Raw genomic sequence first — 16,275 nt, 5'->3', positions numbered from 1 at the left:
AAACCTTTCACAGAAGAGTTGCATATTTTTTGAGTTTAGAAAAAATGCTAAAGATTTAACAGGGAAAAAAACCCCAGTAACTTTTTATTCCATCAGTATAAATACAACATATGAAGAAATAATCCATCTTTGAAGCCTAAGAAACTGTTTTAAACTAGCATCAATATGCAGGTATGTGAAATAGCAAAAAATAGTCTACTGATGCACTACATGCTTTAGACTTTTATGATATAATTTTTCTTTTCCTGTTTTCTAGAGTATCATAATGCAGATGCAGTGCACTGATTTGCTACAGAAAGGACACAAAGAAACAAATTTTCAGCTGGCTTACTGAGGTGAACTTTATATGTCAACTTGAAAAGTTTGCTGTGCCTCCAGAACAGTTTTTGTTTAAATCTGACATATGCAAACAATTTGCACACATAAATCAGTGGGTGATGAAATGCTGATAGAGCTAAAAGCCCTGTTGCTTTGAAACTCCTGACTGGAAGGTGTCAAAAGTCCAAAAGTAAAAGAAGGATTTGCAAGATAAGACAGGCAAAAATGTATCTCAACAGCTCTGCCGTTATTTTTATGTCAGTGATTGCATGATAAAATATTTAATCAGCAAGACTATTTCTTTTCCTACATGTTTTCCTTATATTTCCAGTTTCCAAAAAATGGAAAATACTTTTAAATGTCACCTGATGGAGCAAGTGAATTCTATTGCTATAAACCTTATTACTTAAATTCCTTTCTCTGAAAAATGCATTCTGTGTCCTTCCTTTTTCCCTTACTTTTCACCTCTTTTCTTTTAACTGACAAAATGGGTAAAAATGTTTTAAACCAAGAGCATTTTCACTTCAGGGTAACCTGTATTTAAAAAGCAAGATACCAGAGAAATGAACACTTGGTGCAGGAGGGGGGAGTATCAGGAACCACCCATCAACACCAAGATAAAAATTCATGCCACAATTTCACACAGAGAATCGTGACTGTTAAGAATGAATATTCATAGATAACTGCTCAAGAAAAGTGTGGAATAACCTGATATAAACTCAAAATGAAACACAGTCACAAAGCCTTCATAAACTTCAAGACTACATTCTGGTTTGTGGCTGATGAAGACCTTGCTGAAGCAGCAGCTTCACTCCAGACTCTTGCTCTCATGCCCACACAGCTAAACTGGTTAGAAGAGTGAGGTAGTTATTTCCCAGGTCAATATATATTTAGATGAGATTTAGGCAGCTCCAAGGCACAGGTGTACACAAGGACTCTGGGACTTTCAAACTCAGCACCAGCACCAAAACAGAGCAAAGGTCCTACATCTCCAAAAAGACCAGGTGAAGGGACAGCTGAAGTGGGAAAACTCAGAAAGGCCAAGAAAAACCCAAGCTGGAGATGAATTTCCATTAGACCTGTGAATCCAAGACACTGTCCTTAAAACAGACGATCTACTAATCTACATTAATCACCTTCAGCAATGCTTTTTTATTTCCTTTGATCAAAAACATCTTACAAACGCAATTTTTTTTTCCTTAACTCACTGTTCTTGTCAAAGGATTGGATTGGCTGCAATGCTGAGTTCTCTCCTTCCCTTACCATTAAATATGCATGAATACTTCAAAGCCTAATGCTTTATTGCACACTTACTGTTACATGGAAGTTTGTGAGTGGCCCTAGGGAATGTCCTCAGCTTTTCTGTAACAATAAACTCAATCAAGTGCTACCTATAACACAGGCCTAAAGTAGCTCACTTAATTTGCAAGTCTAACTTCCAAAATTGTGGAAAAGGCCTGCAAACAAAGATGTTAAGTATAACAATCCATGGAAAGGAATGCAATTGCTGGGAGCTTAAGGCCTTAAGGACCTCCTTGCAAAGCTTTAAGGCTCTCTGACTCTTGGTCTTGTGTACAAAGCAAGTGACACTGGTTTAAATAACATGAACATTTCCAGCCAATGTAAACCAGCTTAAAAACCAAAATATGACAAAACATATCATCCATGAAACACTATTTTGCTTGGCTTTGCTTTACAAAATGGTAAAATCTGAAAGGAAAATGGAGAAACAAGAGACAACCCTGAATTGAGTTAAAGAGAAAACTCTGTGTATGCACATATCTCCTGCTTCTGAAAATTCATTTTACATCCTATAGCTATAGGAAAAATTGGAGGAACCAATTAGCCAAACTTAATAAAGACCGAAGTCTGACAGCTGCTTCTAAAAACAGTACAAAAATCCTCAACAGGAGACTGCTGTGCAGAACTCAGGCAGCAAGCTCCACTCTGCACTTCACTGCTCACACTATCCTGACTGCAGCATTTGCACCTGGTTACTTTACACTCCTGGGCATCTGGCTTTTTGCAGTAAACACAGAGCATGAAATTATTTTGAATTATTTAATCTTCACATCTTAGAATATTTTGGGAAGAAAAATCTACAACACCTTTTTCCCCCCACCTAAATGTTAAGAATAATTTAGGATATTATCTGTGTGTTTCTGTCTTTTTACTTTGAAGAATGGAAAAACATATATGTATTCACATGTGAAAACATATATTTATATATTATGTGATTCATGTAGGATGTATTATAGATACACCATTTAACTGATTCTATTTGGGTTGACAAAATTTAATCAAAAGCTATTCTTACAGTCATGAGAGGGGGATGCTTTGAATAGTTGTGATAGTAGGATGTGTCTTGGAAAATGTGGAAAACCTCAGTGGAATACAGAAGGAAATGAAGAGTTGAGATGAGGTAAAGGGCTAAGGTGTGGAAATCATGAGCAAACAGCAATTGCTGCTCCTCAGATGCTGGTCAGGAATCAGAGCTTTACCCAGAGTTCAGTCCCAAGGGAAGGATGAGACAGAGACCTGCCCCAGGCATCAGAGCTGCTCCTTCCCTCCTGCAGAAGAACACTTGCTGCTGAAGTGGAGGATGCTTATTGATGGCCACTGGCATTCCCTGGACTGTCACAAGACAAATCACTCATGTTGTTTACTCCAGTCCTGGCCACTGACTGAAGACAAACTGGCATGTCTGAAAATGTCTTGGCAAGGAGGCAGGAGTAGAGGTATCTACATTTAACTTGTAATATGCTTTCAGCATGATTAAATAAAAACATTACCACCTGTTACCCTTAATTCAGTGGGAGTATCTATTTTCAATTATAGCATTTACTATCCACCCTCAAGTATGGCAAGGAACACCATGGCAACATAAACACAGTCGTGGCTGCTTGAGAAAGTTAAATTATAAATAGCAATGTATAGCCCATGAGGTCCTGGAAATAAACGAACTAATCCATAGGCATTTGTTACTATGACATAACATTTCCACTCAAATGCTGTTTGCCTCATCTTAAACTCCCTCAGAACAGATTTAGAAGTTCAGCATCACTTGACTCCAAGCGAGTTCAAGTTCAGACATGAAAAAAAGCAGAGACAGTGGAGAAAATAAGCTATAGCATAACAGTGGAGAACAAATTAACAAAAACAACAAAATCCCCATTTAGGCTTTATTCTGTTTCCACTGAAGTTAATGGGGAAAAAAATCCCAAATGTATAAAAGAGTACCCTTAATATAGACAAACATGTTTTTATACTGAATCATCCCTGAGGAGAAAAAAGGAAAAAAGAAAAAAAAAAGAAAAAGAAGCAAAAATACTGGGTTTAACTGAGTAGCAAACAGTTTAGAAATGCAAATAAACTTAGCAACCCTCTAAGACATCAGAGAAATTTTGGAGCTCTCTTCAGCTTCATTCTGGGAGAAAGATCCATGGTAACTGCAGGAATACAGGGATTCAATCCGAGCTGAGTACTCAAGAGGGAGCTGAATTATCAATTGTTCCAGTCTGCTGTGCAGTTCCTTATTCCCTGCAAAGCCTAGGCCAAGCAAGAGCAGCAGCTTTTTGCCAGCTGGCCACACGCCTGGGGCTGGAGAGACTCCTCACTTCGGAGTGACCAAGGGCTCAAAAATGGGAGAAAGGAAATCAAAGGTTCTATAAAATTAGGACTGAACGCTGAGAGCAAAGAGGTAACTGAGAAATCTGTGGTGTGAGGACAGCAAGAACTTCACTTAATGTAGGCTCACAGACATCACAGAGGTTTGACACAAATCTGGGGCCTTAATCTAAACGTGTGACAATGTTATTTAGGTTAGGCAAGAATAATAAAGACTTAGAGACATCGGCTTGGTCTCTTTCTTGCTCAGAACAACAGCTTTGAGAAACTTACATTTTCTTTTAGTTTACAGCCATTGGTTAAAGTCTGCTTTTGATCAGACTGATAAAAATCTATAATGGATCTCCTGGGCAATGGAATTACTTCAGATTTACACAATTAAAATGGAATTTGAATTCTCAACATTTCTGTTCTAAAATTATGCTGTGTTTTATCACACATATTTGGGGAAATCTTGGTCTCTCTGACATCAGTGACAGCACTCATTGATATTACTGTGGTCTAATCTCCACGGAGTGTTTTTCTGTTCACACAGAGTGAAGCAAAACAAAAACTCCCACACTGAAGGATGATTTAAATCAATTTTAAATCAAGTCTATAGGATAAAAGAAGTAGGCAAGTTATTTAAGACTGTAATCATTTGTGTATTTAATGTGCTTAATTTGGTTTATTGCAAGTCATTGTACAATTAATTTATTAAATGAAAATATTACTTAGAGGTCAGTTAATTTGCACTTTTGAAGAAAACCTGACAAAGTCAGAGAAGTAGCTGGTTAAATTTGTCAATCATCTTTCAGAAGATAAGATTGTAATACTAGGACCAGTGTTCAAATAGACCTAATTAGTGAGACTATTTAAAAACATCTATGTGTGACCATGAGAGATTCAAGCTTGGCATGAGTAAGAACTTCAATTGAATTATCATTGTCTTTATCTTTTTGGTAAAGACAATTTTTTGGTTCATGGTAGACTTTTGTATTTTGGGAACCTTTCAAGCAAGATGGTGCCACTAGCACAAAAGGTTATTTCAATAACTTTTGTATAAAATGAGAGCAAAAACCTGAAAATATATTCAAAAATTAGTTGTGTTTGTCATCAGTGGCTGATTGTTAATCAAGCACTTGAGCAACAGTGTGTGTCACACTGGAGTGTCATTATCACACAATTATTTTGTCATGCATTGTAATAATATTTTTACAGAAAAAACCCTGAACACAGTCATTAATTCGTCAACACATTAAACTTAAGATGACATTTAGTGTGATGAAATGGAAAATAAGGCATTCTCAGCATGCCCACAGAAAACAATTCCCACTGAGCCTAAATATTCCTAAATCACTTGGGCAAGACTAATCTTAGAATAGACACATAAAATCTCCTAAATAAAGACCATGATTTTTCTGGACAGTATATGAACAAGTCTTTTACTAAATCTGCAAACATTCATGTTCTGTACTCACATGACTCCTGGTGCTTTAAATTAAGTGTGCTTGCACTTATGGATGTGCTGGAGTTTGGAGGATGCACAGAAAAACCAGCTTTGGAACTGCAAAAGTACAAAACCAATAGAACCCAGAACTGCTTCAGCATTTTCTAACCACAAACAAGAAAAAGATGGAAGATGCATATTTTTTTTCCCCAAGAAGAGCCATTAAAATGTCATTCCTACAATTTAGCACCCTGCATTGTACTTTAGAAAATTTAAAAATAGCATTTTGATACATATCCAAGGATTCAAAATTGGCTGATCACTTACAACCAAAATTGGAAAGAAATTATGAACTTAGAAGGAGATAAACAAGACTAAGCCCAGACTAGAAGCATTATATATAAACACAGGTGAAGTTCAAGTCTGGTTTTTCCCACCTACAGACTGTAAATCCATCTGTTAATCCAACTTGAAATCTAAATTACCTTTTCTTCACTCCTTTTTAAACACAGTCAATATTCCTGGGGAGCACCTTTCTCCTTGCTTTTTAGATGCCTGCAGACACTGGCAATTACACTTAAATACATGCGCAAAAATCCTACAGAGAGTTCTTCAGGCTGCACTGGAGGGCTCTCACAGCAAATTTGCATGAAATATCATTATTTGCTTTATTTTGGTATAAAGTCTCACAAAATCTGCTGCTGGTCATGATAGATGTTCTATGAACCAAAGAAGATAAAGACAAATATAACTCTGTGGAAAAAAAAAAAGATTCCAAGTAAGTTTTCCATTAATAAGGATACACAAAGGATTATTCCTTACCCACAATGACTGAGAATATTCAAGGGTTTAATGTGTGTGATATCCATGCTCATCCTCAGCGTATAAAATGGTTGCTTGTGTGTTAGGTTGGACAGCCAAAATGGAAAGCCTGTGTGGATTTTAGCATCCATAACTGACTCGCTTCTATAAGAACAGCCTGGGGAACACATTTGTCAGCTCACCAGTCACACAGAAGAATTTAGTGAATGAATCATTGTTATAAACTATGGGTTTTCCATTATATGACTAGGCAGCCTTTTGTACCCAAGAACGTGATCTCTAACAGATTTTAACAATGCAAATGCCTATCAGACTATATGCAAATGAATACTTATGAAGGAAAATATAATTTGCAACCTTTCCTATTTAGTATATAATCTTCATTTTTCTCTAATCTAAAGGGCTTTATAGACTTTAAGAGTTATTAATCACCTAATTTTTTTATACCATATACAGTCAAGCACATGAAAATTGGTATAGTTATATTATTTCTAACCTTACAAGTATGAAGAAATCAGACTGGACTATGGGAAAATGTATTTAACATATCAGAGCTATCAAACTTCAAGACACCAATATAGACATCTACATTCATTATTAGGTACATAAACAGAAGTTAGAATTTCAGAAGTGCTGATCATTCAACATTAACATCAACTCTTACAAGAACTTCATGTTCTCAGCAAGACAAAGTTCATCCCAAAATAAAAAAACCCAGAAAACTCTAAGTTTTAAAAGCCAGTATTGACATTCTGTGTTTTTCTTTCCCTGTGCTTTTGTTTCCAAACTTACATTATGCTTCAAAAACAAACACAGCTCATGGAGTTCTTGATAGCATCAAGGCTCTGCAGAGTGCTTTAGCTAGAAAATGTCCTAAACCACCAACAGGCTGCATTTTCTTTTATGGGAAATGCAAAACTGGGCCTGTACTTTGCTAATAAAATCCTCAAATCAAATGTGTAGTATTTTATATATTATATATATATATATATGTATGTATGTATGTATATATATGTGAGTGTGTGTGTGTGTGTGTATGTGTGTGTGTATGTCAGAGTCTGGTGTTCCTTGGGTAATATCTAATCCTTTCCACTGAAAGATTTTTTTAATGGTTTACACTGAAGTCTGCAAAACAAAGATTGTCTTGTTTCTTTCCCAGAGTTATACTGAAATGTGCAAACAGGAGTAAGGGAGAAAACTGCGTATTTTTGGATTTCCATTTTCAGTGGAAATCAGTGAAGGTTCGACATCTGCTCTGCACTGCTGTACTTTTACAGCTGACCACAACTACTGTAAGAAGGCCAAACCAAAGCAAGGTGTTTATTTTTTCCCATGTTAAATCTGTTCCTTCTTGCAACTAGATCGTGCAGCAAAAGAAAATTGAACAGTTATTCTTCCTCAGTGCTAAGAGTTAACTTCTGGTGCTCTCTCATAGGTGTTACCTGTTACAATGATTCTTCCCAGGCCATAAGATTTAAGGTGAAATTAAGGTCACACTGTGTGTAGCAAAGGCCTTGTGAGGAGAGTAGACATGTCCACCCACCAAAGACCACATCCAACGCCTTTGCTGACAAGAGACATATACAAGGAATTCTTTTAGAGGGCAAAAAGATGCTCGGAATGGTGTAAAGAGGTTTTCTAGCTTAATAATTAACTCTGAATCCTCCTCAGACAAACGTGTCAGTGCCTCCACTGTATTAACTGCAAAAGGCAGGTGAGGCTGCTGATGTTCTCAGAAGGCATCTCCTGGCAGAATGATTAACTACAGAAAAAGGTCCTTCATGTTTCACAGCAATTCAGTATATTGTAAATGAATTGGGGTGAGATGCATTAGAGCTGTTGATAGCTTAAACTAAAATTGCATAATACGCCTCTGTTTTTGCTAGACAACTTCAGCTCAAAAATGCCAGATAAACGTTTTCTGCAGAGGTCATGGACATGACATAGTCAAACTATAATTTCATTTACAAGTAATTAAAATAAATTAGATTTGATAAGATGACTTCAGCTTAAGTTTGTTTGTCCTCTTGCTTATGACCAACATACTGCTTTTACAAGTGTTTCATACATTTATATGTTCCTGAAAATATGTTCTGTGGCTATAGTTGGAAAGTGAAGGAAATGGGCACAGTTGACCATTTCTGGTTAATCTATCTGTTTGCAAGATAAGTAGATGTAGTCTGCCCTGCAGCAGATCACTGTACATGAGAAAAAAATGATTTTACACTTTATACCCTACCAAAGGCTTTGCTGTACTACATACATATAGTCATGTCCAAATATTGTAACACCTGCTGACTCTCAGGGCATAACAACCCTTTCTCAAATGCTTTCAATGAGCTTTAATCTGTCTGAATAAAACACGTTATAACATGTACCCTTTGTACACAAAATGGGAGACCATGAAATCTTTTAAAGAAGAAGCATACACAAGATTCAGAGGATACAAATACTGTTTACACAGATGTTGTTGAAATAATTTTACATAAATAATCCACACTGGGAGAAGTCATAATGTTTGAAACAAGAACTAAACAATGGATATTTTTATAAAGCAGCAAGGATAACACCTCTAAAACCAGATTTTGTTAATGCTGAAGAGACTTTTTGTTGAAAAACATGATCTGCATTTACAGACATTTTGCAGGTCTCTGCTTGTTTGTATTCATGACAATACAGCTGTTCCTCCACACCTCATGCAAGCAGTGATCCCCACAGATCCAACTTAGCTTTTATTTAAAACACAGAGTGGGAGTGATTCCACCAGCCTCAGCAGAGATAACCTTGGTTGAAATAAAGAACAAAGGAAAGAAAAACCTGTCAGGACTTTAGGTACTGGCCATGCACGTACAGTTCAAAACTAACAGAAACCTTAATGGTCATTCCTGCTTCCAAGGAAAAAACCCTATGACTCCTGTAGTTTATTTGATGTTCAGCTTTCAAATTTACACAACCCAGCTTCACATCACCCATAGCATTTTACAGGACTAACAACTCAATTTTCAACAGGATCCAGCAAAAATGTCTTTCCATTTATTTCCCTAAAGAATAATCACTTTCTTCACAAATCAAGAATTTCACTATACTTTGCCTCTTCCCAGAAGTGTTCATTACCACACTAACCTATCACATTTGGTTTACATTTCAGATAAAGGCTTATCTAAAGCACAAACCCATGTAATTCTTCATGTGAAAAACTGTGGAATTCTAATTGCAATGAACTCCAAGCCTGAGAACTTTTTAGCATCTCCACTCTTTTCAATTGCTTGGTGCTCTTTTCAATTGCTTAGGAATGTGTTTTTTTAACTGATGATATTTAAAACTCACAATGCAGCCTATTATAATATTCTCTCATATGATGTAACAAGCTATTTGTAAGAATGAACTAACACATGAAAATGCAAGGGCAAAAATAATCAAGCAGCAGGCTCATTTATTAACTGCAGCTGGAATGAAGGCTGGTAACATCCCATGGAATTACTGGAACAGGTTATACTTGCTTTACATACTAATGTAAAGAAATGGCTTTTTCTAATTTACAAGGTCTCAGTATTAACAGACTGATTGAATTTGCCAAAAGTACCACAAATGAGGTAAAGAATTACTTCTCATTGGCAATCATGTTGGTTTTGTCAACCAACGGTTCCATCCTGACCTTATTTGCAAAGTTCTTACAGCAGATGTTGTTATTTTGCTTAGAAGGTAACATGGTGCTTCCTTTATCAAATTATTTTAAAGCTGATCAGGCAGCTTGTGACTATGCACACACAACAGACCTAAACAGCTGTCAAAAATTCATTTTACTGAGAAAGTCTCAGCCTTGAATAGGAACTGTAGTGTAGTGCCACTGCACCTCAGAAAGAACTCTTGGAACAACCCATCTTTTCCAGTGCTTATGGACAAGGAACAAATATGAATCTCCAACTCCTGTATCCTGGCTCAAAATACACCACAACAGTTCAGTCTGTAGCAAACAGCATTTCTTAGGAGTTGTTTTCTTTGCAAGAAAGCATTTGGCCCCCAAGCAGACAGGTAGATAAACAAATGTCCTATAAATATTTTGGTATCTTATCTAATAAGGGCATCAAGGAAAGAACGCCTCAGGAACAGGATCTGCAGTAGCTAATGAAGGAATTTCCTATCCAAAACAGTGCCAGGAACTCTTCAAACCTGGAGACAGTGCTGTTATTACACTGACACCTATCAGTTTTTCACTCTTCTCTAGAGATAAATTTAGGCCATAATAGCCAGAGCAGCATGAACTCCTACACTGCTGCATGCACAGATATTTACATGTGAGGGCACGACTTCCAGTTACTTGCTGGACATGACACAACAATTTACTGCACATTTTTTCACATTACACACAAAATCTGACTACAGAAGATTGGATACAGGTACTTGGCTGACAGGGCTAACACTTCATCTTGTTGCCTGTGACAGATTATTTTCACAGGAATGATATGAAAACCACTCTGGTGTTGGTAAGAACACCACAAATTAAGGACGCAGTTCTTTCTCATTCATGTTGTGAGACTTCTATGGATGGATAACTGGCAAGGCAGTGCTAAAAACAGAAAGCTGCTCAAAGAAGTGCTTTTGGATGTACATGTAAAGTGCACAGACTGAAAGGCAGAACATCCAAACAACAGAAAAAACAGTTTATTAAGTCTATATAAGAAAAACAGCACAAAAAGGGAATCCATGCTGTTGAATAAGAAAGAACTGCATTTTTCCCACACCTGTTGAGACAGGACCTCAAAAATTCTTGTGTACTTAACTGCCAGTGGTGTCCATGTGGGTCAGGTACCAGAGTGCCACTGCATATCAGAGCCCAACATCCCAACCCAGGCAGCTCCTGTGGAAACTGCCTTTCCCTCAAAGCCCACTGAACTTCAGAGTGACTTTGCACCCTGCAGAACGCAGTTTGGGCCTCTTAGAACCAAAATACTCTTGGCTTTTGAAGGGTGAGCATTGCTTCATGATGTTCTCCTGACGACTGCACAATGCAGCACCTTGTTCTACAGAGATAGCAAAAAATATCACTGTGTTGGTAGTTAATGTGCAACTGAGGGTAAAAATAAGATAACGCCACCTTCCTAAGACTGTAAGAAATGTCACAAAGATGAACCACTATAAGAAATACAGTGTGGGACATCTTTAGTATGCAAATACTGTAAGGAAAAATATGGTATTTGCTAATTTCAAAGTTTTGTCCTGGTTAATTTTATAATTAATAATTAAATTGATGCTAAACATCAGACATGTTCTAGGTTCCTCATTCAGGCATCTCAGTCACAGTGCTTGGATTAAATAATGGATGATTCAACATAAGAGAAACGACAATATTGAGTATCTTTATTAATTCTGTTAACATTCTAGAGAACAAATGACATCCAACATTGCCTTCTGCCTCATCATGAATCAGTGATTCCTGTTTTGGAAGATTTTTGAACTTTTCTGCATCTGGAAATCTTATTTAACAATAATGTTTCCAAATAAATTAGATCTGCTCCCTTCTGATGATGTAATGAACTGTTATTAACTAAGTGTGGTAGTCTAAGGACATCAGGAACTGGCTTGGATAAAATGTCTACATTAGGGTAATGCAATAAACCAAGAAAATTATGTATTGAAAGAATAATGCCATCCAATATCACAGCATATGATATAACTTGGATGGAAACATGCTAGAATTAAACCTATGTCTATTTAACTTCATGTATATACTTCATATTTATGTATATAAAACTTCATATATATATGTATATGTATAGCTGGTTTTAGCTTCTGCTCCCAGCAGAAGGAATTTCCTGAGCAGCCTGAAGTCAATATTTGGCAGTTCCAATTCTGAGTTTCAGAGAACTGTTAATTTGCCAAATCTGAACATACGGACAAAACGACCATTGAGGCGACTACTCTGTCACACCCGCGAGGACTTCTGCACTCATAGTGCAAAAAATAAGACTGTGCGGCAAAGCACTCGCCTGTATGGAGCCAAAGAGCAAATGTGTACATTAATTAGCGGATTAATGAGTGAACTGGGGTGTTCACCCCGGGACCCTCGGTCGGGACCCTCCGGCGGGGCAGGAGCGGGGCCGTGGCATGACCGGAGCGGGGCCGTGGCATGACCGGAGCGGGGCTGTGGCGGGGCCGGAGCGGAGCCGTGGCGGGGCCGTGGCATGACCGGAGCGGGGCCGTGGCATGACCGGAGCGGGGCTGTGGCGGGGCCGTGGCAGGACCGGAGCGGGGCTGTGGCGGGGCCACGGCAGGACCGGAGCGGGGCTGTGGCGGGGCCGTGGCAGGACCGGAGCGGGGCTGTGGCGGGGCTGTGGCGGAGCCGTGGCGCGGCGCCCCCTGGCGGCTCCGCTGCCGCCCGCGGGACCAGCGGAACTTTGAGCGCATCTCGGCGCAAAATGCGCGCTCAGAGAGGGCTCGCTCACCTCCGCGATGCCAAATGGCCAGCAGAAATGGCCAAGTAAGACAACACCGAGGTCTTTTGTACTTGAAGGACCCTAAACCATAAAGCACTATCTCCTTTCCAAACGCCATCAGGCCTTTGGACACTTAATTGCACCCACAAACACTTCATGAGCACCAGTAACTCCAGAGCACATGTACTCCGTGTATCTTAATTAAAACAGTGAGCAGGTGGGATGTCTGATAAATAAAACCATAACGTTCCTAACACAGAGTTCAGAACACCGACAAAGAGCTGTTTGACTTTCAATCACTTCTTTAAACGACAACAAAGTTTTACTAATAAATGATCACCTCTCTTTCCTACCTGTGCTGGAGTTTCAGGCCATATTCAGCTGCGAGGGTATTTTAAGCAAAAGTAAAATATGTTTAGAATCTGGGTTTTGGACAAACGCTTTATCAGATAGAAATTTCAGCACAAAGCATTCCCTTGCAAATATGCATGAAATTCCTCTGAAAAGTCTGGTTGGAAAATCTTTATAATCAGTATTTTGACGACACAATGCTGTTGATACACTTAAGTTACCTTCGTTCCTGCAGGATTCCTATATTTTCCAATAAAAACATTCCTCTCTAACAAGTCATCTCCGACTAAGTTCATTACACGAAGAAAAAATATTCAGCAAAACAAATATAACCTCAATTCGCCTCGCAAGAGAAAAGGCTCGGTAAGGAACAGCCTCTCCGGTACGAGCGCGGATCTTACCTCTTCAACTGTCAGAGGCATACAGATCCGGTACTCCTTCATGAGCATATTCCTGCTGCTCAGTGCGGACCGGCGAACTGGGAGAAAAGTGGTGATTTCTGCACAGAGATCACGACGGAAACCAAACACGGGGGGAAATAATCAAGCCTGTTTCTCTGTGCGCGCTTGACAATGTGTCCCCAAGACAGTAACGCAACCATCCAGGAAGGCTGACCCAGCGAGAAGAGAAACCACCACAACCGCTTCTTTCTCCCAGTTCTTCCTCCTTCACACTGCGATCATGGGAATCTCACAGACGCTCGCACCGAGATACACTACAAAGTCTCAAACCCCCACCGCTCTCGCCCCAGCCGAAGACATCCGTCGGAAGTGCATGGAAACGCCGGGCTCTCTCGCGGCTGTGTCAAGACATGCCTGGGGCGGCGAAAAGAACAAACGAGCCGAAAATGTGGCTTTCGCCCCCGCCGGCAGCACGTCGGGCGGCAGGAGAGATGCGATGCCGATTCCCAAGACAAAGGCTTTTTATAACGTTGCCTTCCCCGGCTGCCAAACGCGGCCCCCACCTCCCCGCCGCAACGCGGCTGCGGCCGCCGCGGCTCCCGCTGGGCTCGGGGGGGTACGGGGGGGCAGCGCGGCGCTCGGGCGGGCGGGCGGCCGCGGGGTTCCCCGCGGCGGCCCGGCCGGGGGTGCCCCCGGGCGGACTCCGCGGGAGCGGAGCGGCTGCAGCGGCGGCGGCCCCGGCGGGGCTCGGCTGACATCAGCGGGGCGGCAGGAAGGAGGGAGGGGGCCGGCGGGGGGGCAGCGGCCGCCGCCGCTCGGGCGGGTTCAACGGGGCCGGGCCGCGGGGCTCCGGGCAGCGCTCGCCGGCGCCTCCCGGCAAGGGGACACCGGCAGCGTTGAGCCCCAAGAATTCGCGATTTCAGTTAATTTTGCCGTGAAGACTTCTCGGGTTTTGGAAGTTTATTACCCTACGTGCGACAAGGCACCTTGCATAGCATTTACACCCCCGTGCAGGAGCAGCGAGCCCGTGAGACCCGAGCTCGCACCCGCCTCCTTGGTACAAAAGGAAAGGAAAGGACAGCGTGCGCTCGGTGCGGACATACACAGGATGTGGAGGCCTCACCCATTTCCCTTCTGGTCAGCCCTCCGCTATCAGCCAGCTCGTTTTGCAGCACAAATAAACCCCTTTTTTCATATAGTTTTTTTACTTTCAAATGACACGCAGAAAGTTCAGTGGAAAAAAGCCTCCTTTCCTAGCTGAACTATAAAGGCAGAACCGTTTTAGGAGGTCTCCCCTACTCCTTTAGTGAGGAATTTGTTAGTGAAATCGTTTTGTAAAATGCTTGGGGGTTGTGTTTTTTACCCATAACTCGTTAAGTTACAACTTGAAATGCAAAGGAACCTAATTCTGAAACTACCTGGGAACCCTGAGCTGTTACATAACATCAGCATTTCATGTTTAAAATGCTCATCCTGCTGTTTCTCCTGTGTTCCTAGTGGCTTTAAAGCCAGTCACTGGATTGCAGAGAAGCACTGTAAGAGCAAAACATGAGGCACAGCACAGATAATGGTAAAATATACATCTGCACTTACATACCAGTTATTTGCAAGAAAATAAAAGCTTTGAAATACTGTATTTGGGACAGTTAAGGAGGAATTTAGGTCTACAATGAAATGTGTGTTTCATAACAAGAAAGAGCAAAAGCCCCTCAGAATTTCATTGGTTCTGGATGTACATTTCAGAGCAGTTGTCAGCCCAGAGGACACAGTGCCATCTCCTGGAGCCAACAGCGTCTGTTTGCCAGCCCCTTGCAATAATGGCACAATATTTCACATCTCTGCCTTCCCAGGGAAGTGCAAACACCTACACAAAGAAATAAAAAAATCTGAGAGCTCTATTAAAAGTCTGGATTTTCAACTGAGGCATGAACAATGTGTTTAATGAGACCTCTGTCTCAAATCTGACACAGCCATTTATAAATATAGAAACTGTGGCTGTAATTCACAATGTTGGTACTGTATGTTCCTGAAATTCCAAGCAAAATAGCAAAACCAAGGCAGTACCTTGTGATATCTCACTGCAGGAAGGACATTGAGATGTTGGAGCATGTCCAGAAAAGGGAATGGAGCTGGGGAAGTCTGGAGCACCAGGGGTGGCTGAGGGAGCTGGAGCTGGAGCCTGGAGAAAAGGAGGCTCAGGGGGAACCTTTTGGCTCTCCACAACTCCCTGACAGGAGAGGGCAGCCGGGGGTGGGGGGGTTGTCAGACTGCTCCCAGGGAACAAGTGATGAGAGGAAATAGCCTCAAGCAATGCCAGGGGAGGTTTAGACTGGATATTGGAAATTTTTTTTCACAGGGTCATGAAGCATTGGAACAGGCTGTCTAGGGAGGTGATAGAGTCACCATCCCCAGAAGTGTCCAAAAAATGTTGTTTGGATGTGGCATCTGGAGACATGGTTTAGTAATGAACATAGTGGTGGTGCTTGGCTGACAGTTGGACTTGATTTTAGAAGTCTTTTCAACCATAATGGTTCTGTGATTCTGTGGTATTACCCACAGATGAGAGACAATCCAAATTCAGATGTAAAACATTCTTCAGTTTTGAGTGATTTTCTAGTGGTTTCTTCCACTGGGAACAATATTTCTGGTTGCTGAAACACATTGTAAAAGAACCTGAACTTCTTGGCCATAGGGCCTTGATGCTACCCAACTATAGGCAAGGACACTGATTTCAATAAAACCAGGAGAAAGACTTAAACTGGTTTATCACTTATAATGTGATTGCAACATGAAGCAAACCTTACAGCTCTGTGTACATTGAAAAAGCAGATCTGCAGAAAGCAGAGTGTCAAATATAGAACCTGCTTAAAATGGAAACCAAGATTAGTTCCCA

General features: G+C 40.5%; 1 protein-coding gene across 1 annotated transcript in view; it reads right to left on the bottom strand.

The window, feature by feature from the left end:
* The window catches only part of PITPNC1 (phosphatidylinositol transfer protein cytoplasmic 1), a 77,054-nt gene extending 63,064 nt beyond the window's left edge, over window positions 1–13,990 (bottom strand). Inside the window, 1 exon segment of the mRNA XM_014255767.2 lies at window positions 13,383–13,990. Coding sequence (XP_014111242.2) covers window positions 13,383–13,430 — 48 coding nt within the window. The 5' untranslated portion in view covers window positions 13,431–13,990.
* Window positions 13,991–16,275: the final 2,285 nt, after the last annotated feature.

This window comes from Pseudopodoces humilis, chromosome 21, assembly GCF_049639895.1.
Source record: "Pseudopodoces humilis isolate 2021_Gansu_Grassland_sample_001 chromosome 21, ASM4963989v1, whole genome shotgun sequence".
In the NCBI taxonomy this organism is placed as follows: Eukaryota; Metazoa; Chordata; class Aves; order Passeriformes; family Paridae; genus Pseudopodoces; species Pseudopodoces humilis.
Note: the sequence above shows the minus strand (reverse complement) of the source record. Positions and strands in the feature narration are given on the sequence as shown.